The 24614-nt window shown below is 57.3% G+C and overlaps 1 protein-coding gene across 1 annotated transcript; it reads right to left on the bottom strand.

The window, feature by feature from the left end:
- Positions 1 to 672: 672 nt before the first annotated feature.
- On the bottom strand, positions 673 to 23686 carry POLD1 (DNA polymerase delta 1, catalytic subunit). Its single transcript, XM_033129577.1, has 27 exons — positions 23635 to 23686; positions 13738 to 13949; positions 13288 to 13401; positions 12578 to 12724; positions 12367 to 12492; positions 12127 to 12295; positions 11964 to 12045; positions 11762 to 11891; positions 11332 to 11498; positions 10904 to 11008; positions 9394 to 9534; positions 9199 to 9309; positions 8601 to 8792; positions 8388 to 8476; positions 8196 to 8312; positions 7919 to 8032; positions 7450 to 7597; positions 4793 to 4888; positions 4559 to 4696; positions 3693 to 3868; positions 3079 to 3231; positions 2890 to 2992; positions 2204 to 2336; positions 2004 to 2117; positions 1606 to 1658; positions 1435 to 1532; positions 673 to 859 (listed from the first exon to the last, which is right to left on the bottom strand). The coding sequence occupies exons 2-27, from the start codon at positions 13946 to 13948 to the stop codon at positions 754 to 756; spliced, it is 3333 nt and encodes a 1110-aa protein (XP_032985468.1). The 5' UTR covers position 13949; positions 23635 to 23686; the 3' UTR covers positions 673 to 753.
- Between the last annotated feature and the right edge of the window lie 928 nt (positions 23687 to 24614).

The following is a 24614-nucleotide window of genomic DNA, read 5'->3' as shown; positions in this document are numbered from 1 at the left end:
AGCCCTCCTCAAAAATCCCCTCAGGGAGGGGGTTAGGGGAGGGGGCTGGATTGCACAACCTCCTGGTCACATGGTGGGGAGGGCGGGCCCAGGAGCTGCCTGGATTTGGGGATCCCCACAGTTGGGAGTTGGGGGTGACCCTGAGGGGTAGAGATGGGAGGGGCACTGAATTTGGGAGACCCTTAAAAATAAAGGAGGGGCCGGGGGTCCTTGGTCAGTGAAGTAGGGTCATAAACGGAGGGGGGAGGTGTTTCTGAAGAAAACCCAGGCCAGAAGCAGATGAGGACCCCAAGGTGGAAACATCATGGGTGTGTGACGAGGAAGGGGAGTCCCTTGGGTCTTATGGGGAGTGGGAGCCTCTGTGCCAGGGGCTGCCCCAGGCTTGGAGGAAACAGGTCAGCACCTGGAGGGCTGGCTGGCCCCCAGGGAGGGTGGGCTGAGCGGAGAAGCGCTTGTGTCTATAGATGTTTACTCAGGGCCTCCAGGGGAGACTGAGGCAGGTTTGGTGTACGTGGGCTGGTAGCAGAGGCAGCAACCCAGGAACCTTGTATGGAGGAGAGGAGGTCCCGTGGTGGCCTCCTGGGGGTCAGGGGACCCCAGTGAGGGGGGATGACCCACCACAGTCAGGACCTGACAGTGGACCTTGTCCCCCAGACACCACAAAGCACCAGGTAACAAAAGGCCTGAACTTTATTAATTCTCCACCAATCCCAACCCCCAAGGCCCTCGTGGGAAACCCACTGAGGTCAGAGGTCACCAGACCTCGGGGCCAGGGGGTCCAAAGCGTCTCAGAAGCTGCTCCTGGTCCTCCAGGTCCTTCCGCACCTTCTTGCGCATGTAGAAGATGGGGCAGTCCCGGCTGCGGGCAAGGTTAGGGGTCAGGGCTGGTTGCCCGGGGCTGCAGAGGCCCTCTGCCCAGCCCATGACGGGGCGGGGGCAGTTCCCAGGACTTTGCCCCCAGACTGCTGCCCACCCACCCCCTCCTGTGTAGGGCTGTTTGCTCAGCGGGCATGGGGGGGTGCCGATAACAGCGGGTGCCCGCTGAGGCGCTGGGCCACCAGCCGTATATCACCTGTCACCTGGCGTGGGAACCCACCCCGCCCACCCGTTCCCTGGGGAAAGCCCGGCACCGCCCTGAGGGAGGGGGTCAGGACTGGGGGGGCAGCATTGCGGCCATTTCCCAGGCAGATCCGGATGCCCGGCCCTGCCCCACTCGATGGCTCCCCACCCCCGACTCCTGGGAGGGCTGGGCCAGGCACTGGCCCGTTAGCGGCTAGGACACCAAGGGACATGAGACCCCGCAGCCCGAAGGGGATGTGGGACAGGGTGCTGCTTGAGACCCAGGAGTTGGGGCACTGGTCCACAGGCCTTGGGAGCTTAGGGGGACCTGGGTAGGCCAAGGCGAGGACGGTGGGGGCGAACAGGTGTATGTACCTAGTGCAGATGACATCCTCGTGCAGGCTGCCCTGACAGCGCTGGCACTGGGTCCAGAGGCGTGAGAAGCGCTCCTCCAGGGCGTTCAGGTGGGACACCTGGGGACGGTGGGGTTGAGCCGGCAGCCGGAGCCTCAGCCCTTCCCCCGAGTGCCCTCCCCCGACCCCTCACCTCCTTCTGATACAGCTCTGACTCCCGGGGCTGGCAGAACTTGCATACGGCTCCTGCGGGTGGGGGTGTCAGCACAGGGCGCTGGGGCCAAGCCAGGGCCCGGGCGGCCCCATCCCTGCCCCTTCCCCGCCCGCTGCCCATCCCGGCTTCTGAAAGTCCCCGGAGATGAGAGAACAAGGGAATGAGTGTGTGGGGAAAACTCCCTGGGGAACTCCCAGATCGGGGGTCCAGGACCCTCTTGGGGTGTGACTGCAGAGAGGAGCCCCCCACCCAGGGGCCAAGGCCTACACAGGCAGCAGTGCCAGCTTGTGGGGCAGGTGCCGGGGACCCCGGGCAATGGCAGAGGAGGGTGAACAGTGGGGAGCAGGGTCTGGGGTCAGAGCGGGGACCACGCTCACCCTGGTGGCTCAGGACAGTGCGGCAGCCGATGCAGCAGCTTTGGCGCTTGGTGAAGGCCAGGAGGCCGCCCACCTTGCCCGTGAGCACGGTCTTGCACCGCGTGTGGTCCCCCCCTGCAGGTGAGGGGTGAGGACAGGCATGAGCTGCTGCCCTCTCCCAGCTCCCTGGACACCCCCAGCTGCCCTGGGCGCCCCCGTACGCAGCAGCACGGCCTCGGCGCGGCCCTCGCCCAGGATGGGCTCGAAGATGCGCAGGAGCGGCTTGGCGAGCTGCTGCTCCAGGTAGTACTGCGTGTCGATGGGCAGGCTGTGCTCCAGCACGAACAGGGGGTCCTGCGGGCAGAGGGCCTGAACGGTCACACCTGGGGCCGAGGGCTGTGGTCAACAACAGGATGCGGGGTGAAGAGCACCAGGAGCCACTGGGGGCCTCCGGTCATGAATGGGACCGTGGTAACAGCGCAGTTACTGGGCCTGGAGCCGCCCTTTGGGGAATGGCATCAAGCGGGAGATGGGGGCCTGGGATGGGGTCAGAAGTCATGGGGGTCCCTGGCCAAGGGCTCTGTGGTCCATGCTGCGGTCCACAGATGGGGCCTACAGGTCACCAAGGAAGGTCAGAGTTCATGGCGGGAGCGTTGGGGCATGAAGGTGGACAGGGGCTGGAGTGGGAGGCTGGAAACTGAGAATGAGGGTTGGGGGTAAGGAGGGCCTCCATAGGGCGCAGGGTGGCCTGGGAACAAAGCGTCATGGAGCTCCCGGTGTCATGGAGCTGGGGGCGGCTGTCAGGGCCCCATGGAGCCCACAGCGGGAAACACCCTCCCCTGGGCTCGGAAAGCAGAAGTGAGAATGGGGCGGGCTGGGCGGTGTGGGCAGCCCAGGTGGGCCTGACCTCGGACTTCATGTAGGCAGCCACGCCCTTGGCAGCGCCGATGATCACGTATGGAACCCGGTCGCCCAGGCTGGGTGCGCTCCCAGGGTCCCGCTTCCTCATCCTGTGGGGAGACCGGTGGTTGAGGGCAGGGCGGGGCGCAGGAGGTGCTGGGCACAGCTGGGGTGGGCCGGCCCCCACTGGGCAGACCTCTCGGCCAGCTCCACGTGGGCCTGCTTGCCGGCGTAGTCGGCAGCTGCGCGGGTCAGCTCCTTGGTGATGACCAGTTGGGAGATGTCGATACGGTTGCACAGCAGGTCCGAGATGACATCCTGCGCATGGGCCACGGCGCCCGTGGGGTCTCTGAGGGCCAGACGTGGAGGCATCACCAGTGGCTGCTGAGGGCCAGGCTGGTATCTCTGCCTCCCCAAGGCAGGCTCTGAGGGCTGAGAGCCAGGGAGGGGAGGGGCCCTGCCCAGGCATCGGCTGCAGTGGCAGAGACAGGGCCTGAACCCACAGCTGTACAACCTCATACTCTTTCCACCACTCCGCCACTGAAGTCAGCCTGACACCTGTGTCCTCGAGGGAGGAGGGGACTGGGGGCCTGGACTCCTGGGTCTGGGTGAGGATGGACAGGGGGCCTGGACTCCTGGGTCTGAGGGAGGAGGGGCCGGGGGCCTGGACTCCTGGGTCTGAGGGAGGAGGGGCCGGGGGCCTGGACTCCTGGGTCTGAGGGAGGAGGGGCCGGGGGCCTGGACTCCTGGGTCTGAGGGAGGAGGGGCTGAGGGCCTGGACTCCTGGTCTGGATGGAGGGTCCCACACACCGGTCAATGAGCAGGCGGCGCAGCGAGGAGGTGATGAGATTGGCCACTAGAGGGCAGTTGTCCCTGCGCACAGCTTCCAGGCCCTTGCAGTCCATGCGGTCGTGGGCGTCAGGCCGGGAGGAGAAGAGCAGGCCTGCGTAGCGCTTCTTGCTGATGAGCAGGTAGGGGAAGTAGACCTGGGGAGGGCCTGTGGCTGACACCCTTGAGACTGTAGAGGCCAGTGCCCAATCCTGACACATCCCCCAGAAACAGGACAGACAGCGCTGGTCCCTGTGACACGGGATTGGGGTGCTTGGGGGGATGGACCCTGAGGCCCCAGCGACTGAGCCTGAGAAAATCCTCAGGACACCAGGGCCCCCAAATCTGAAACAGAGACTGGGATAAACTTAGAGACAGAACCTAAACATGATATCCAGATGCTGGGGTGAAGCCTGGAGAGCCCCAAATCTGGGTCTGGGACAGACCTGAGGCAGATGGGGAATTCAAGGGACACCACACAAAAGTGGGAGGCTCCGAAACCAAGAGAAGGTATGCCCCACAGTCTGACCCTGGTGTGAACCCTGTGGATCAAGTCCATTGTGAGAGCTCCCGATCTGAGCCTGCCGCACGCTGGGTGCGGGGAGCCCTGGACAATGGTGCCCTGATCCAGGGTTCGCCCATCAAGGTCCCCACTGCCCAGGGCAGTCCCCACACTTGACAGATTATCGGGAAACCCCAAACCAGAGACACTCCCAAGACTGATAAGGTTGTTAAAAAATAGACACTGTGCTACGTGCAAAGCCCAGGTACCTTGAGAATCAGAGGCCCCTCGAAACTGGCCAGACCCACAGCTGCCCACTCCCAGCCCTGGGATGGGGAGCACGTACCTTCTCAAACTCGAGCCGGATGGGCGGGGGGAAGTGGCCCGACACCCAGTCCGCAGCCTCCCGCCCCAGGGCCATTGCGTCAGCCACAGAGGAGACACCAAATCGGCACATGACGGAGTCAGTGTCACCATACACCACCTGGGGCAGGGTGTATGTGACCAGGAGGCCTCCTGTGCTCCCCCCACCGAAGCACTTCCAGGCTCATTCTGGGTAGTGGGCAGGGCGGCCCCTGACCTTGGCATTGGCGCTGTAGCCGTTTTCCACCGTGTACTTGGACTCTACCAGCTGCTTCGTTTTCTCAATCATCTGGCGCCCGAACCCAGTGACACTCTGTTGGGGACAGAATCATGTGATGAGGGCCCAGGGGCTGTCTGCTGTGGACACAGGCTCAGGGTCCCACCTCCACCGCCTTCCAGAGGTATGGGCTTATGTGAGCCACTCTGCCCCTTTGGGTCTCAGGTTCCAAATCTGCCAAATAAGGCCATTAAGTTGCTTCTTAATGGTTGCAAAGAGTGCGTCCCTGACCCAGAGTTCTGGGCACAGAGGAGGAACTGACTGCGGCAAATGAGTGTTGGAAAGAGCAGAACCAGAAAAGGCCATCGGCTCAGTGTTTCTCTCCACAGAGGTGCTGTGACGTCTGGTGACATCACAGGCAGCGCCCTGTGGTGCAGACCACTGACATTCATGCCCCCATTCCTGAAAGTCAGCATGCCACCCCTGTCCTCGGGCAACAGGAAACAACCCTACAGGCTTTTGAATGGCCCCGAGGAAGGGGGCCGCAGCAACCCCATGGAGAAACCATTCCTTTCCAAGTCTTATTTTACAAATAGGGAGACTGAGGCTGGGGGGCGAGGCACACCCCAAGGCGAGATGTGTGTGACTCTTGTTTTCGTTTGTTTGGATCCAGTCAGAAAATCTTTGTCTTTTAACTACAGCATTTAGGCCACTTACATTTAGAGTAATTACTGATTAGACCTGGGGTACAATCTACCACTTTACTACTTGCCTTCTATTTGTGCCACCTGTTCTGTGTTGCTCTTTCTATTTTTCTGGAATAATTCAGTATTTTTTAATTATTCCATTTCTCTGCCCGCATAAGCTTCAGAGATGGAAATAAGGCTAAGAAAGAGACACAACAGAGACAGAGGGTAGGGGCAGAGAGGGAATAGAGACCAGCCCAGGAAGCAGCGGTCCTGACAAGGGAGCCCCAGGGGAGCAAAGCCACATCCTTCCACCTGGCCTTGCTTAGGGGCTGGACTCTGATGGCCAAACATCAACTTCTTTTCCCCAAAGAGGCTGGGGGAGCCAATGAGAGGGGCACGGGGGGCATTCAGTGAGGGGTTTACCTTGCCCAAAGAGAGGCCTGGGAAGGAACTTCTAAGCCCTAGAAATGTCCTGCCCTTTGTTCACCTGGGACCACAGGCCACAAAGTATCAGCTTGACCTCTACACGGGCCACACGGTATCAAATTGACCTCTACAAGGGCTGGAGGCCAAGGTCAGCTACGTGGTAGTCAGCCATGCCTATGTGACCAACCTTCAATAAAAACCCTGGACACCAAGGCTTGGGTGAGTGTTACCCTGGTGGGCAGTACTCTTTGTGTGTCATTATACGTCACTGCCAGGAGAAATAAGCTCTGTCTGCACAACTCCACTGGGAGGGACAACTGGAAGTTGCTTGGTCTCTCCTGGACCATGTCCCATGTGCCTTTCCCTTGGCTGATTTTAATCTCTCCCTTTACTGTATTAAATCATAACTATCAGTGTGATGGCTTTTCTGAGTTCTCTGAGTCCTAATTAATCAGTATGCACAAGCCCCTCCCACTGGCAATTCTTCCAAGCCTTTTGCCAGAGGCATGAGGATTAACACAGTGCCAGGTAGGGAGGGAGCTCCCCAGGCCTGGGGGTACCCAAGTCTGGGATGTGCCGGGGCCCTAATCCCAGGGACAGAAGCTGGACTGGAACACCTTTCTAAGGCTCTCGTGGGCCATGAACTCAGGCACAGCTCCCAGCTGGGCAGAACCTCAGCCCCTCTGTGGTCTCACTGTAGATCTGTTTTCCTGCCGAGCAGCACAGATGCTTCCACTAAAGAGGCCCAGGGCACTGCTGTGGGTGCGGAGGGAAGCAGTGGGCCCAGTTTCTCCTTGGCCCAGAGCACTGACCAAGCACCCACCGAGCATCCTGTCTGGGGTCCTCACACCAGATGCAGGAAGGGGGATCCCCATGCCTGACAGTGACAGTGACTGAGGGCACACAGCAAATCAAGTGCCAGAGCCTGACTGTGCTGTTGGGTAACCCCAGCCCCACACCAGCCCCCCTGAGCAGACTGGCCTTGTTCTCCCATCAGCAGGAGGGAGGGAACCTACCCTCCCTTGCCGCAGCCTCACGGGGACCAGGGGCCAAGACTACTACTGTGGATGTGGGGTGTCAGGGTGACTGTGTGGCAGCTGGAAGAATGAGTAACACTGACGCTCTGCCACACGTCCCTTAGCCTCTGCCTGCCTTGCCTGGTCCTGCCCGGTCCCGCCCTACTGCTCCCCACCTTTCCTTTATTTGTCTGCAGAGCCCTTGGTGACAACTGTCTTCCTATACACCTTTACTGCTGTCACTACCTATGTCCCTACTAGGCTGGGCACTGCACGAGGGCAGAACTCTCATCCGTTGCGTCACTTGCTGGACCCACAGGGCACAAAGCCTGACCCAGAGTGGATGTTTGACCAATGTTTACTGAACAACTGAATGAACCAATCACTGAAGCACCCCCTGTCCAAAAGGCAGTGAGCTGGAGGGACCTGCGACCTGATGTCCAGATGTGGCACCACCAGAGCCCTAGTTCTCCCAGAAAGGGGCTGTCTGTCCCCTACCTGCCCACTGTGGGGACTGAGCACTCACCTGTGAGATCTCCAGGCACGGCAGCTTGCCCACCTGGGCACCGGTGAAGCCATACACAGAGTTGGCACTCACTTTAAGCGCCAGCTGCCGCCCATCTAGGACCTGCCGTCGCAGGGGGTCTGTCTCCTTGGCCAGCTCGGCCTTGGCCCTGGGAAGAGGGGGGAGCACAGGTCACTCAGGCAGTGTCCCAGGACTCAAGGGGAAATGAGAGACCCAGGCCTGGGCACTGGTCAGAGAGCCTTTATGTAAAGGGGTGCCATGTACAATTGTGCGCCCCATGTGCTGCACAGAGGCAGCCAGTGGGGGATGAACAGGAGCTGCCTGGAGGAGGCGTCTTGTTCTAATTCACACACAGCTGCAATTAAGTGGTACCTGGCAGCCCCTGGGTGACCCACAAAGACAGGGATCACCAGTAGCCTCAGTAAGTCTGAGCTCTGAGGAGGGGTGGGCGGGGGGCTCCAAAGCCCACCTCTTCCGGGCGCTGAGCAGGTTCTCCAGGATCTGGGGCAGCAGCCCCTTCCGCACCGACGTCTTTACAAACTCGTCCCCGGTGGGTGTCTTGATGAACTGGTCCTCAGTCAGGCTGGGTTGGAAGATGGTGGGGGGTGATGCTCGGCCTCCCAACTTTCCCCCACCTCTCACGTGTCCCCTTTCCTCCCCCACTATACCTGGGTCCCCAGCCCCACCCTGCCTGCGTGGGCCCCTGGGCAGTGTAGGGTTCCACGTGCTGAAGGAGGGCGCCATACCCCAGTTTCTGGGCAGCCCCAGGCCGCAGGAGCGTGGTGTAACACAGGTTATGGGCCATCATGATGGATGGGTACAGCGAGGAAAAGTCCAGGGTGGCGATGGGGACGTCGTAGTACCTGGGAGGGCCGAAAGGAGTCAGGGACGAGACCCGCACCACGACCCCACCCAGACACACGGCTGCAGGGCCTCACCCTTTGAGGGGCTCAATGACTGTGGCTCCTGTGTAGTCCTCGCCGCCCTCTGTCTTCACCACTGGCATCAGCAGACCCTCGCGCATGGCCTGGGAGGGCGGAAGGTGGCAAATGGAGCGTGGGCATGGTCACGACTGCCCCGACTGGACGGAGGAGGAGACGGGAGGGGCTGCCACGAGGGACCGGAGGCCGCCCTGGGGTCTGCCCACTGACCTGCCGCAGCAGCTGGGACACAACTTTGACCTGCTGGCCACGGGTGAGCAGGTAGCCGAGGGGTACACCAGTGACACGCGCCATCTCCATGGCGTTCACCAGTACCATGAGCCGCTCCAGCAGCCGCAGCGGCAAGAAGGCGTCCTTGAGGCAATACACTGCCAGGCGGCGGCGTGTCTGGTCATTTCCGTTCTGGGGACAGGCACCAGTAGTGTCAGGAGGGCAGGGAGAGGGCGAGGGTCTGGGTGGGGAGCGGGTGGAAGGAGGAGGTCAAGGTGTTGACAGGGTCAGAGGAGGAGGGAGGAGGGAGCAGGCTGAAGGGCTGGTGCGGATGAGACGGGGGCAGGTGGGCAGCATCAAGGTCACGTGAGTGCGCAGGACTGCGGAGTCACACCTGTAAGGTGAGGTCAGAGGTTGGGGGCAGGAGGTTAAGGTGAAGGTCAGGAATACAGACGGGAAGTGCAAGTCCAAGGTCATGAAGACAGGAGCAAGGCTGAGGTCAGAGGAGTAGGGACAGAGTGAGAGCAGGGGCAGGATGCGGCTCCGAGGTTGGGACAGGAGGCAGAAGGTGGGGTCAGCGGTCACGGGCTGGGGGCACCTGCAGGTCGGTGATGATGCTGTGCTGTACGTCCTCCTTCTGCTCGCCCAGGAAGTGGAAGCTCACGGCGTTGAGCGTGTAGGAGCGGAGCTTGTATTCCCGCAGCAGCACCTAGAGTGGGAGGGCAGGGTCAGTACACGCCCTGGGCAGCGGCCCCGAGGACCAGGCCCCTCTGCCCGCCGGGACCAGCCGTACCTGCAGCATGTCCATCTGCACGCGGCCCACCATGCTGACCACCTTGCTGTCCCGCCGGCCAGTCTGCTTTGACTGGAAGGATGAGTCCCGGATGGTGGAGCGGAGGTTGACCACGCGGCCCAGGAAGGGGAACCCGTGCACCTGGGGTAGAGCACGGGGGCAGCTGCAGAGGGGGCCCTGACCCGGAAGCCCCAGGCCTGTGCCAGAGGAACGGAGACCAGACCACCCATGACATGCGCTTCAATGCAGCCCTCTGCCTGCTGGGGGCAGCTCTGGTGCAAAGACCCTCAGGGGCTGGGGGGCCATGGACTGGACAGGACGGACAGGAGGCAGGGACCGGAAGTCGGGGGTCTGACAGCTATGGGGGGAAGGCAGTAAGGATGGTGCCCAGTGGCTGGGGGGCTGCACCCAGACAGGAAGCTGGACAAGGAGATGGGACAATGCTGAGCTCAGTGGGGAGGCAGTGGGAGCACGGGGTAGGATGTGGGGTGTCAGAGGGGTAGGGGTCTGGGGGACAGCCAGGCAGCAGCACAGAGAGCTAGGTTTGGGTTAAGGAGAGGGGTCTGTGCTGGAGACGGGGACCTGGGAGGGACCTGGAGAGGAGACCTGAGCTGGGCTGGAGCAACGGGGTGGAAGCGGGGAGGGGAGCAGTGGCCCGGGCTGACGGGAGGACTCGCCCTGGAGCTGTTAGGGGCCGTAAGTATGGTTTTCCTTCTTTCATTATGAAATTGGCCACACATGGAGAAAAGGAGAAATAATACAATATACCCCCTATTATGAGTTGAATTGTGTTTCCCCCCCCAAAATGTTGAAGTCCCAACCCACCCCCAAACCTCAGAATGTGGCCCCATTTGGAAACAGTCTTTGCAGGTGATTAAGTTAAGATGAAGTCATAGGGTGGGGCCTGGTCCCATATGACTGTGTCCTTAGAAGAAGGGGAAATCTGAGCAGAGACGGGCAGGGGGAGACATGGTAGAGACAGGGAACGTCCGAGGCCACCAGAAGCTAGGAGAGCGGCCTCAGGAGGAACCGACCCTGCAGCACCGTGACGTCAGACTGTGAGACGATACAGGTCTGTGGTACTTTGCATGGCAGGCGTAGCAGGCTAACACACCCCATACACTTGCGCCCAAGTTCAACAAGCACTAGGGTTTTGCCGCATACTTCGAGGAACCCCCCCCTTTCCTTATTTTTTGCTGACATATTTTAAAGCCTAGAACACAAGGCCAGGTACCCCTGCACGCTTCAGTCTGCACCTCTGAATACACAGCCTTTTCTTACTTAGTCATAAATGTCCTCCCTGCTTTTGCAACCACCGTAACTTTCTGGACTTTGAGCAGGGCCGGGACAGGGTAAACAGACTTTTCGGGGATGCCTCTGGGGGTGGCGGGCTGCAGGTACACAGCCAGGTGGACCTCTGAGGGGACAGCCACCAGGGAGTAGGTGAGGCGAGGTGCACGGTAGACGCCACACCGAGCCTCAGGGCAAGCCTCCCCGCCACCGGCCCTACCTTGAGGGTCTGGGCCCGGGAGATGAGGTACGGGAGGTCGAAGTTCTGGATGTTGTAGCCGGTAATCACGTCGGGGTCCATGGTGCGGATGAAAGCTGCCCAGGCCTGGGGTGGGGAGCACACAGGGTCACGCTGCTGGTAATCTTCGTTACCCCCTGCCATGGATCCCTCCCACTTTTAGGATGTTCCAGAAGCCCCCAAGAGTAGCCCTAGAGCCCTCCTGCTCATGGTAGAAAGATCGGGCCAGTGCTCCTGGGAATAATGCAGAAGCCAGAGGGTAAACACTGAACGGATCTGAACCCGCGGACACAGCTCTCAGGATGCAGGGGCCACGCCCAAGAGAGCTTAGAAAACGGCTCCGCACCAGCGATGTGGACGTCAGGGAGGGGAGTGCTGAGGAAAATGGGGGGACGTGGAACGAGAACCACCTGGAGAAGCTCCTCCTCCCGCTCGTAGCTCTGCACCTTAGCGCCCAAGATGGGGGCGCAGGGCCTCAGGGTGAGCGCCAGGCGCAGGAAGGGCTCCGGCTCGCCCCAGCGCAGGCCCAGCGAGCAGATCTGGATCACAGGGTCCCGCTCGGGCTCAGGGAAGATGCCTGCACAAGGAAGGGGATACAGGGGACCTGACGCCTCCTCTCCCTCATGACACACCGGTGGCTGAACCTCCAAATCTCCCTCAGCCTGTCCACTCCTCTCCATCTCCACTGCCTGCAGACCCTGCGCGACCCATCCTGGTTTCCCATCGCCCTTCATCTCTGCCCTCTCCCCTCCCTCACTCAGAGTGGGATGGTCCTGCCTCAGGGCCTTTGCACTTGCTGTTCTGTCTGTGGGGAATGCTCTCCAGGCCCCAGGGACAGACCTTTGCGGCCAGCGCACTCAATGTCAAAGCTAAGCACACGCAGGGGTGCGATTCGCTGCCACTGCCCTTCTGGTGGGTGACTGACCACGTCTGACCACAGCACATCTACCTCCAGCTGACACAGTGTGGCCTGTGGGGACAGGGTGTGTTAGTGGCTGCAGGGTCCTGGATCCATGCCCCCCACCCCTGGGGAGCCCTGTACCTTCTTCTCCAGCCTCAGGACGTATTTCCCAGCAGGGAGTTCCAGCCAATTGCAGCCCACGATGCCTGCATCTACCATGAACCTGCGGAGGAATGAGGTCAGTGAGCAGGAGCCGACCTGGGGAGAGTGGGCAGAGGGTGGTGAAGTGAGGCAGGGGCTGTACCGGATCTCAAAGTCAACGTTGGCCTCGTATGGTGCAAAGCTGGGTGTGCCCAGGCCTGCCACACGGACACCCTGCTCCAGGAGGCGGCGGGCGGGCGCCACAAGTCGGGGCAGCGCCAGGGTGATGCGCAGAAACGGGGAGGGGCCATGCCCCTGGTACCCGAACATGCCTGCGGACAGAGGAGGCTGGCACCGGCCCAGAGGGACCCCCACCCGCTCGGCCCCCGGGGAAGATACTTACTCTCCCGGGTGCATAGCTCCACACCCAGCACGGCCGGCCCTGTGAGCTCCTTCCCCCCTCGATGGTCCCGGCTGATGGCTGTGCTCAGCTCCTGCTGCAGCTCACTCAGGTGCTGGGGCCCAAAACCTAGGGTTGGGAGGGCTGGTCAGAAGCACAGGGGCCACCAGGTGGCCAGGGGCCAGGAGGGATCTTCTGGGTGGGGGCCACTCACCAGGGGGCGCTGGAGTGTAGAAGTAGGGCGCAAAGCCGTGGATGTGGCAGCAGACAGACACGCCCTCATCAGTGACCCCAAATGCACGGAGCACAGGCACAGAACTCTGGGTCGGTGGCGGTGCCCCAGGCAGGGGCTGCGCTGGGCCTGGGAGTGTCACACGGTAAGGCAGGGCTGCCCCTCAGATTCCTCAAAGGCTCACCTCCCCAGCCTCTCCTGTGCTGGGAACACAGCCCCACGGCTGTAGCTTGGGGCACTCCTGCCAGGATCGGCCTTCTGCACTGTTCACTCAGCCCTGTTGTTTCCCCTTGTCCCCCTACAGTCCATTTTCCACCCCACAGCTAGAGGGAACCCCCGCCTGTTTTTGCAAAAGAAAACAAAAAAACTTTCTTTGAAAAAGTAAAATCAACTTGGTGTGTGTGCAGGTAGTATCATGAACTTTAATGTATGTATAGATTCGTGTAACCACCACCAAAATCGGGGTACAAGACCATTCTGTCGGTCTAAATAGCTCCCTTGAGCTGCCCCTTTGCAATCACACGTCCCTCCCACCCCAAGCCCGACACCTGTGCCCCGACCCCCCCACCACTCTCCTTGGTGCCCGTCCTGGGCACCCCATCCCTGTCCCTTCCTCTCACAGCCCTGGGCACTGGGCAGGGACTGCCTGTGACAATCTGCTCCCACCCACCAGGGCGCTCCCCCAGTCTCACCCACATAATGGTCAATCTCCAACTGCTGGAAGATGAGGGGGTCCGTGCAGGGGTCCAGGCGGGGCGGGGTGGGCCGACGCCAGCGGGCATCTGAGGCTGTTGCAGAGAACTGCCCTGGGTAGGGAGGGGGAAGTGGGGCTACGTAGAGTCGTGGTCCTCTCCATAAGTAACTGCCCTCCCAGCCAATCGCACGAACCCTCAGGGGCCATCCGAATTGCAAAAGGAAAGTCAGGTAGAGGTCTCTAGATCAAACAGGAAACTGGAGATTGCGAGGTCAAGGGTCAAGGTCAGAATAGAAGTGGCAGGCAACAGAGGTGGCATACTAGCAGGGGTCAAAGGTCAGACCTCTGTGGTGCTCAAAGTGGGCCAGAGGTCATAGGTCAGCTGTGTGACTGTCAGTTCAGAGGCAAGATAGGTAGGGACGCAGGGGGTTCCCACGCCAGGTCTCACCATCCGCAGCCCCCTCCAGGAGTGGCGGCAGCTGCTCCTCCTCCTCCCGTTCCTGCAGCCTGCGCTCTGCCTCCATCTCCTCCATCAGTGCCAGATCTTCCTCAAACTGAGATGGCCGAGGTGCCTCATCCTCATCCCAGAGGCCCCCACGGGCCCGCTTCGGGGGCACCCCAGGCCCTGGGCCTGGGCCTGGCCGCCGCCTACTATCCATCCTGCCGGGCAAGTCAGGGCTAGATGAGAATTCCTGTCTTCTCCACGGCCTCCCATGCACCCACCATGACTGTGAGCCTTTTAATGCTCTGGACGGCCTGAAAAGGCACGCCACCTACAGGCTCATGGGGTGCTGGCACATTCCAGGTGCTCCACAATCACTAGCTAACATAATTACATCCCACTCCCCACCTCCGTCTAACCCTTTCCTCACGTGCTCAAGCCCCCGCATCCTTTTGTCCCTGTTTACTTGTCTCCGGCAGACCCCGTCCTGCCCTGCACACCCTCTCCCATCACAGACCTGGGCCTTAGCGTAGCCCTTTCTTTCCCATAAACCTCTGTCCTCAGTGCCCTCGCCTTCCCCTCCGCCCATCGCCCAGGCCTTCATACAAGCAGCAGTTAGGAAGGGCCTCCTTCAGGACAGCCACTGCGCTGGGTGCCAGGGACTGGCCTAAAACACAAAACTCACGAGGCCCCTTCCCAGCTCAAAAGACTTCAGAGGCTTCCCGTCCTATTGAAACACAAAACATAAACAGGAGCCCATGTTCCCTAAGTGTCAATATGTTGCCCCTTTTACCTTCACTCCTCCTCTACCCTCTAACATAACATGCAGACATCAGATTACTTATTTTCCTAAACCATTCGGGAGTTAACTGCAGATACTCTGAAGGACAAGTACATTCTCTTAAATAAGCACAGTGCAATGATCAAATCCAGAACATTAAACAGCGACTCGACAATAATACAAAGAGGCCATGCTCCAATTTCTCTCATCATCCCCAAAATGCCCTTATGGTAAACCCCGCTCAATCCAGGATTCAACGTAGCAAACAAAACAAAAGCCAAATAGAGACTCTTATATATGTTTGTGTGTTTTCTTAGTGGGAACCTATAAGAAGTTATTTTGAGGGTATATTTTGACAAGATATATGGATATAAAAGTACATATCCTCTGGTGGACTAGACAAACGACTGTATTCAGGTTAAGCCTATTCACTGTGGCTCGGTAAGAGAATATCAAGGAAATACACTCTCAAGTATTCAGGGGTAAATGGCCATGGCATATGCAAGCTATTCTGAAAATAATTTTTTAAAGCGTGCATGCAAATCATAAAGTACACAGGGTAAAATGTGAAAACAGGTGAATCTGGGTGAAGGGTACACAGGTTCTTTGTACTATTCTTATTCTTTTAACCTTCCTGTAAGTTTGAAAGTATTAAAAAAGAAAAAGAAATAAAAATTTTAAAACAGTATATGTCTCCCAGTATCAAGCTGAGAAAGAGGGGATTATGGGAACCTAGAGCGGACCCCAGACACAGCTGGGAGGAAGAAATGGGAGGGCACAAGTCAGCTGTCCCAGGTTCAAGGGAACACTCTGGATGCCCCAACTATCCTCCCACTTCCAGTCTCCCCTTGGTACTTTCTGCAACATGCCCCGGGGCTTGCAGCTGCCACAGTAGCCCAGCTCGAGACACTTCCCTGAGTGCATTGCTGGGGGCAGTCACGCGACTAAGTTCTCTCTCACGGACGAGGGTGACAGTAAGGCGGTAAGTTCCAGGACAGCCTGAAGAGGAAGCCTGCATCCAGTCTCTTCCCACTTGCGGATGGCTAGAGCGTGGATGTGGTGAGCCCACCTGGACCCCTGGGACAAGGCCAACACTGCAGGGGACGCAGAGACGGAAGGAAGCTGGGCCCTCGACAACCTTCTGGAGCACATCCGCCTACCTTCGGATGGTCACGTGGAGAAAAAAACTTGTATCTTGCCTGGCTCACTGTGCTTTGGAGTCTCTGTCATAGCAGCTTAGCCTAGACCCTGACAAATATAGCACAGAAAATTCCGAACTGATTGGAATATGTTATGGCAAATGTTTGGAGGTGGTACACAACGGAGTACTTGTCAGCATTAAAAAGGAGGCAGCTACTGATATACACACAGGGTGGACGCATCTCCAACGTGTGTAAAAGAAGCCAGACACACAAGCACACACTGTGTAAAAGAAGCCAGACACACAAGCACACACTGTGTAAAAGAAGCCAGACACACAAGCACACACTGTGTAAAAGAAGCCAGACACACCAGCACACACTGTGTAAAAGAAGCCAGACACACCAGCACACACTGTGTAAAAGAAGCCAGACACACCAGCACACACTGTGTAAAAGAAGCCAGACACACCAGCACACACTGTGTAAAAGAAGCCAGACACACCAGCACACACTGTGTAAAAGAAGCCAGACACACCAGCACACACTGTGTAAAAGAAGCCAGACACACCAGCACACACTGTGTAAAAGAAGCCAGACACACCAGCACACACTGTGTAAAAGAAGCCAGACACACCAGCACACACTGTGTAAAAGAAGCCAGACACACCAGCACACACTGTGTAAAAGAAGCCAGACACACCAGCACACACTGTGTAAAAGAAGCCAGACACACCAGCACACACTGTGTAAAAGAAGCCAGACACACCAGCACACACTGTGTAAAAGAAGCCAGACACACCAGCACACACTGTGTAAAAGAAGCCAGACACACCAGCACACACTGTGTAAAAGAAGCCAGACACACCAGCACACACTGTGTAAAAGAAGCCAGACACACCAGCACACACTGTGTAAAAGAAGCCAGACACACCAGCACACACTGTGTAAAAGAAGCCAGACACACCAGCACACACTGTGTAAAAGAAGCCAGACACACCAGCACACACTGTGTAAAAGAAGCCAGACACACCAGCACACACTGTGTAAAAGAAGCCAGACACACCAGCACACACTGTGTAAAAGAAGCCAGACACACCAGCACACACTGTGTAAAAGAAGCCAGACACACCAGCACACACTGTGTAAAAGAAGCCAGACACACCAGCACACACTGTGTAAAAGAAGCCAGACACACCAGCACACACTGTGTAAAAGAAGCCAGACACACCAGCACACACTGTGTAAAAGAAGCCAGACACACCAGCACACACTGTGTAAAAGAAGCCAGACACACCAGCACACACTGTGTAAAAGAAGCCAGACACACCAGCACACACTGTGTAAAAGAAGCCAGACACACCAGCACACACTGTGTAAAAGAAGCCAGACACACCAGCACACACTGTGTAAAAGAAGCCAGACACACCAGCACACACTGTGTAAAAGAAGCCAGACACACCAGCACACACTGTGTAAAAGAAGCCAGACACACCAGCACACACTGTGTAAAAGAAGCCAGACACACCAGCACACACTGTGTAAAAGAAGCCAGACACACCAGCACACACTGTGTAAAAGAAGCCAGACACACCAGCACACACTGTGTAAAAGAAGCCAGACACACCAGCACACACTGTGTAAAAGAAGCCAGACACACCAGCACACACTGTGTAAAAGAAGCCAGACACACCAGCACACACTGTGTAAAAGAAGCCAGACACACCAGCACACACTGTGTAAAAGAAGCCAGACACACCAGCACACACTGTGTAAAAGAAGCCAGACACACCAGCACACACTGTGTAAAAGAAGCCAGACACACCAGCACACACTGTGTAAAAGAAGCCAGACACACCAGCACACACTGTGTAAAAGAAGCCAGACACACCAGCACACACTGTGTAAAAGAAGCCAGACACACCAGCACACACTGTGTAAAAGAAGCCAGACACACCAGCACACACTGTGTAAAAGAAGCCAGACACACCAGCACACACTGTGTAAAAGAAGCCAGACACACCAGCACACACTGTGTAAAAGAAGCCAGACACACCAGCACACACTGTGTAAAAGAAGCCAGACACACCAGCACACACTGTGTAAAAGAAGCCAGACACACCAGCACACACTGTGTAAAAGAAGCCAGACACACCAGCACACACTGTGTAAAAGAAGCCAGACACACCAGCACACACTGTGTAAAAGAAGCCAGACACACCAGCACACACTGTGTAAAAGAAGCCAGACACACCAGCACACACTGTGTAAAAGAAGCCAGACACACCAGCACACACTGTGTAAAAGAAGCCAGACACACCAGCACACACTGTGTAAAAGAAGCCAGACACACCAGCACACACTGTGTAAAAGAAGCCAGACACACCAGCACACACTGTGTAAAAGAAGCCAGACACACCAGCACACACTGTGTAAAAGAAGCCAGACACACCAGCACACACTGTGTAAAAGAAGCCAGACACACCAGCACACACTGTGTAAAAGAAGCCAGACACACCAGCACACACTGTGTAAAAGAAGCCAGACACACCAGCACACACTGTGTAAAAGAAGCCAGACACACCAGCACACACTGTGTAAAAGAAGCCAGACACACCAGCACACACTGTGTAAAAGAAGCCAGACACACCAGCACACACTGTGTAAAAGAAGCCAGACACACCAGCACACACTGTGTAAAAGAAGCCAGACACACCAGCACACACTGTGTAAAAGAAGCCAGACACACCAGCACACACTGTGTAAAAGAAGCCAGACACACCAGCACACACTGTGTAAAAGAAGCCAGACACACCAGCACACACTGTGTAAAAGAAGCCAGACACACCAGCACACACTGTGTAAAAGAAGCCAGACACACCAGCACACACTGTGTAAAAGAAGCCAGACACACCAGCACACACTGTGTAAAAGAAGCCAGACACACCAGCACACACTGTGTAAAAGAAGCCAGACACACCAGCACACACTGTGTAAAAGAAGCCAGACACACCAGCACACACTGTGTAAAAGAAGCCAGACACACCAGCACACACTGTGTAAAAGAAGCCAGACACACCAGCACACACTGTGTAAAAGAAGCCAGACACACCAGCACACACTGTGTAAAAGAAGCCAGACACACCAGCACACACTGTGTAAAAGAAGCCAGACACACCAGCACACACTGCGGGGACGGGGAGACTGCTAATGGACATGGAGTTTCCTTCGGGGTGAGGAAAACGTTCTGGAACTGGACAGAGGTGGGGCTGCACAAGACTGTGAATGTACCACACGCACTTACTTTACACTTTAAAATGGTTAATCTCACCTCAATTTTAAAAGTTAGAGTATACAAGTACGTTGTATGATGCCATTTCCACAAAGTTCTAGAATCCGCTGAACTAATTTAGGGTGCTAGAAATCAGGTCAGTGGCTACTTCCAAGATGGGGAGACTAACTGGGAAGGGCACAAGGGAATTTTCTGGGATGATGCAAATGGACTGCACATCCCACTGTATGCTTGAGATGGTCCGTTTCACTCTATGTAAATTAGACCTCAATCATACACGTGAGGAGGCTGCGATTTCCCATCCAGGGGTTTATGCCTCACATATACTATCCCATGATGAAAAACTGCCTTTACAAGGTTATTTCCGGCAGCATTGTTTGCAATCCCAAAAGACTGGAAACTACCTAAATGTCCTCCCTGGGGGGACTATTTAAATAAATCACATTACCTCCGTTCCACGGAATATTATGCAGCTGGATAAAGGAATGAGGAAGCACTCTGTGTACTGATATGGAGGGCTCTCAAAGACGCATTGTTTAGAGACAGCAAGGTGCAGGTGTACTCAGTGTTATCTTTTGTATTAAAAAAATGTATCTAAGAAAATGTGGGCAGAGGAAGCTGAGGAGCTTACAGGAGCCCAGAGGAGTAGCCAGACCTGCCCTGGCAGAGGGAGGCACAAGAGGGCCAGCTGGCTGCCCTAGGTCAATGGGCTGTGGCCGGGGGGTGCGGTGGGAGTGAAGGTGTTAATGGGAGCAAAATCTAGGTTCCTCTGCTAATTCCCTATCTCAGGCACCGTCCCTTGTGCAGTCGGGTGAGGCAGCATCAGAAGGAAGGACGCCCGTGTGACCCCTCTCGGCTGTCCGGGCACAGGAGTTTGGCAAACGCTGTGCTCGCTTCCTTTCTCGACCCTTCAGTAGCAGACACTGACCAGCGCCTGCAGCAGTGAACGCTGAGGGCCCACTCTGGGTCAGGTGCTGGTTTCTCTGTGACCCTTGGTGTTCTCATCCCATCTCACCCAATCTCACGTCTTAAATGCCATCTCTGCTGATCACTCCTGCCTTTGTCGCCAGCCCAGACCTCTCCCCAGGCTCCAGGCTGACAGATCCAGCTGCCCACTGTGAGGACATCTCTTCAAGCACCTGAGACTCCAAAGCCGGGCTCCTGATCTCCCCGCAAACCTGCTCCTTGCACCTCCATGTTCTCCCCCAATTTGATAAACAGCAGCTCCCATCAGGCCAAAAACCATGGAGTCACTCCAACTTCTTCCACTCAGACCACACGCTCGCTCCATCTGCAAATCCTGTCAGCTGCCTTCCAACAAACCCACGAACCACGGCTTCTTAGCTCCTGCCCGGCTCCCAGCCTGGCCCTCCACTCTCTAAGACTATTCGCGTCTTTATTTTGTACATTGCTGTTTGTCTGTCTCCCCCTGCTGGAAGAGGAGCTCTATGAGTGCCAGGATCTGGCTGTTTTCTTTACTGAAGCACTGCAGGAGTCTGCAGCTGGGCCTGGCACTAGAGAACACTCAAGAAATATGTTTGATGAAGAGCCCCCCCCTGCGCCCCGCCCCCGTCTCCCTCATTCCACCCTGCCCCTCTCAGTGTATTCTCCACAAGGCAGTCAGAAGGCCCTTGTACAAACATGTCGGATCAGCCCCATCCCTCCTCTGCTCAGAGCCTGCTCCCATCTCCTGTCTCATTCTGTTAAAGCAAAGTCCTCACCGTGCTGCACAAGATGCTACATAATCACCCGTTTCCTTTTGGATACCACCTCCCGCCCTCTCCCCCACCGCTCACTCGGCTCCAGCTACTTGCCAGTTCTCTGTTCCTTAAACACTCCCAGCTTGGTCCTACCTCGGGACCTTTGCACAGGCTGTTCCCGCTGCCCAGCCAAATGTTCTTCCCCAGATGTCTCCATGGCTTCCTCCCGCCCTTCCTTTAGGTCTTTAATCGAATGTCACTTTTCAGTGAAGCCTGTTTAAAATGGCAGCCCCACTGTCCCATCCTGACGCTCTCCAATCCCTTTCCCTGCTTTATTTTTCTTGAAGGCACTTATCGCTGTCTGGTGCATAGTGCCAGTTCTTAGAGTTCTCCAAGTGTGGCCCCGGATCTGCAGCAGCTTCGGCTTCAGGTGGGAACTTGCTGGAATGCTAACTGTCAGGCCGCCGCCCAGACCCACTGAAGCTGGCCCTCGGGGATGGGGTTCAGCAGGCTCTGTGCGCAAGTCTAAGAATACTGATGGTTTATCTCGTGCACTGCCCATCCCCACAAGAAGAATGGGGGTTCTGTGAGAGCAGGGGTTTTGTCTTGTTTCTGGCTGTACGTCATGCACCCAGAAGAGCTCCTGGGACAGAAGACATACTCAATAAACATCTTCTGAAAGAATGCATGAAGGCACTCACGGAATCGTTACGAAAACTTCTGAGGCAGGTGCTGCTACTACCTTCTAATACAATGACTGGAACCGAGGCCCTGAGAGGTGAAGCCACCTGCCCAAGGTGGCACAGCTACCTCAGAGGAGCAGCGCCAGGGTTCTAACCCAGGTAGGCTGGCTCCAGAGCTCCACTGTCAACCCGCACTCCACACTGTGTGAGGCAAGATACACAGGTGAACTGTCCTCTGCCCTGCGGGGCAGGCAGACTGGGGACGGTTCGTCTGTTTGCTCACCCCTGTATCCTGGCTCACACACATCTGCTGAGGGAATGACTAAATATTTAAAATGTAACTATTCCCTCTTGCCCCCAGAAACATACACACTTTCCATGCTTCGGCCTTGCCCCTCCTCTGGGTCTCCCTGACTCCCACTGTCCTTGTCAAAGGTCTGGGACCATCTGGGCCTGTGTCTGACTCCTTTACCAGACAGGGACCCCTCGAAAGCAGGGCACGGTCTGGGACTTGTCTGAGTCGCCAGAGTGGCCCAGCACGGGGCCTGGCCTTAGGGTGTTTGCTGGATGAAATCCTCCTTTCTCTTGGCCACGTAACTCCTCTGCATCCTCAGAGACTCAGCTCTGGCTCAACACTGCCAGGCTGATCCGCTGTCCCTGGGGTTCCTGCAGTGCCCTGTGCTACTTCTACTTCCGTTACTGCACGTATGTGCCCCAAGCCAGGACTGCTTCAGGCTGTGAGCTCCTCAAAAGCAGGGTCAGGGTCCCCAGCACAGTGCCTGGAACACTGGCCCCTTCAAATCATGTCAGTTTAGGCTCCTCTTGAGTGTCACCAATCCTGAGTCTTCCCTGAGACCCCAAGGACGAGTGTTGCTTCATCACAGTTCAGAGCACTCTGAATCGAGATTTCCTGTCCTTCCCCCAACCGAATTATCACTTGCTCAGAGCAAAGAGTCTGCCACAGAGCAGCTGACTGAAGGACTGGAGAGGGAGGAGCATCACAGAAGGAGGGAGGGTGTGGCAAAGGCCGAGTGGGGAAGGAGCCTAAGGGACAGGAGAGGCTTGGGTGGTGAAGTGCAGGAAGGAGAGGGAGAGACAAGGCAATAACGCGTTCCCGCAGTGGGTGGAGCTAGGAAGTGGGATACTACATCACCCTGCCCTCTCTAAACCCTGCTCACTCATTCCATCTAAGCTCTGCCCTCAGAGTGGCACCCCCAAACCTGCTCTCTCTCAGCCTTCTTCACCCCACCTGTTGCTCAAACCACAAACCCCAGCCATTCAGGGCTCCTCTTCCCTACACCCCCACATCCTGCTATCTTAAACCCCCCAAACCATCTGAGCCTGACAGATCCTCTCCACCTGCACTGCAGGCTGAGCCACCTACAATCATCCCCTCTTGCCTTCTAAGTGGTCTCCCTCCTTCCACTCTTGCTCCTGTTATAATTCCACTTTCACTCAGCAGGTGAGTTTTTCAAAACGCCGGGCAGGTCATGTTGCTCTAATACTCAAAAGGCCCCATGGCTCCCTGTGGAACCAAGAATAAAAGCCAAACCCCACACCAAGGTTTACAAGGCGCTACAGAATCCGATTTCCCACATCGCCACCCTTACCTGTTCCCTCCGCTTCAGCTACAAACATGCCAAGCTCCTTACTACCTAAGGGCCTTTGCACTTGATGGCCCTTCTGCCCTTTTCTTCTTTCCATGGCTGACTTCTCCTCAAATGTCATTTCCCCTGAGACGCGATTCCTCATCACTCCAGCCAAAGAAGCAGGCTACCCTGTTGCTCTTCACTTGGGAAAACGTGTCACAGCCTGAAAGCACTGCTTTATCGTTATTACTCATTACTTGTCTACTGTCTTCCCGAGGCAAGGACCTTCTCTGACTTGGTCGGCCTGTAGCCCATTTCTACAACAATGCTCGGCAGAGTACTCGTTATTTAGTGAATAAAGAATGACACCATGCCCCCACGCGCACCACTGTGTCCCAATACCTCCGGGATCCATCCGGTGGCCCCAAAGACCCCCTAGTGTGCGTCTTCTACCCCACCCCGGAACTAGGCGCCCAGTGCATGCACCCCCTGCAGGCCGAGGGACCCCAACCCCCCACCGTCATCTTCCCGCGCCGCAGGCGCCCAGGCCCACTGGCCCCTGACCCTCTTCAGCGCGTCCCCGAGCCAAGGGGGGGTCCCTCCCGCCGCCACGCCCCACGCGACCTCTCACAACCCTCTCAGGCCTACGCGCCCAGCTCCTCAAGACCCACTCCCTGCCAGGCCAAGTTCCCTACAAGTCCCCTTCTTCCTTTACTCACCCGCTTCAAACAGCGTTTCCCGCCACAGCCTACGCCGCCGTGACCCCTGACTCCGGCGCGCGCAGGCCCAGAGCCGCCGCGCGCCGAACCGGGCCACGCCCCTCCCGCCCAAGTAGGGCAAGCCACGCCCAACAGTGGGCTGGGCCACGCCCCGCCCTTCCAACTGGGTGTGTGGCCTCGTCCTCTGGCGGATAAATTCCCGACAAACCCCGCCCCCTGGTGACGTATTCAACCCAAAGCCCCGCCCCGCCCTGGTGGCTACGTCACGGCCACGTGCAGGCTGCTTGCGCATCAACCCTGGGGTCCGCCCTCCGGTCCTCGGGCACGCGCGTACAACCTCCTCTCCTCTTGGTCTTCTGCCGGAGGACGACACTTGGAGAGGATCACCTGAACATGTCAGTCCTTCCGCTGGCGGCTTGACGTCTGCCCTTCCCTGCAGAGGCTGGGCGCTCGGGTCCCAGCCTGGTCTGTTCTCCAGGCTCACGGCCAAAGTTTCTCCATCTGTAAACTACACTCAGCATGGGGCGGGCACACCTGTCGGGCGCTGGGACACACTGCTTGGAATGGGGCGATCACTTACAACTACCTCATTTCTGCCGTCCCCTCCCCCGTCCTAAATAAAAACATACCTTTCAGTACCCAGCCCATCCCTCCAAGCAACACCCCTTTCACTCTCAGAGTCATCCATCTGAATCACCTGTGTGTCCCCTCAGGGCCCGGCACAGGGGAAAGAGGAATGAAGAGAACTCCAAGGCCTGTCCTTACTGTGACTTCACCAGGGCCTGTCACCTTACAGACCCCGCAAGTGCCCTTATTCAACTTGGGGTCCCAGGCCCCCGATTCTCATGGTTTAGGTCCCAGCTAGAACATGATCTTTGAGGCTTTGTCTCACTTCCTCCTCCGGTTCCCACAGTCACATGCTGTCCCCAGTCATACCCCCCAACTGCCAGCCCTGATGGGTAGCCACCTCTGAGGGATTT

This window comes from Rhinolophus ferrumequinum, chromosome 15 (genome assembly GCF_004115265.2).
Source record: "Rhinolophus ferrumequinum isolate MPI-CBG mRhiFer1 chromosome 15, mRhiFer1_v1.p, whole genome shotgun sequence".
Classification (NCBI taxonomy): Eukaryota; Metazoa; Chordata; class Mammalia; order Chiroptera; family Rhinolophidae; genus Rhinolophus; species Rhinolophus ferrumequinum.
Note: the sequence above shows the minus strand (reverse complement) of the source record. Positions and strands in the feature narration are given on the sequence as shown.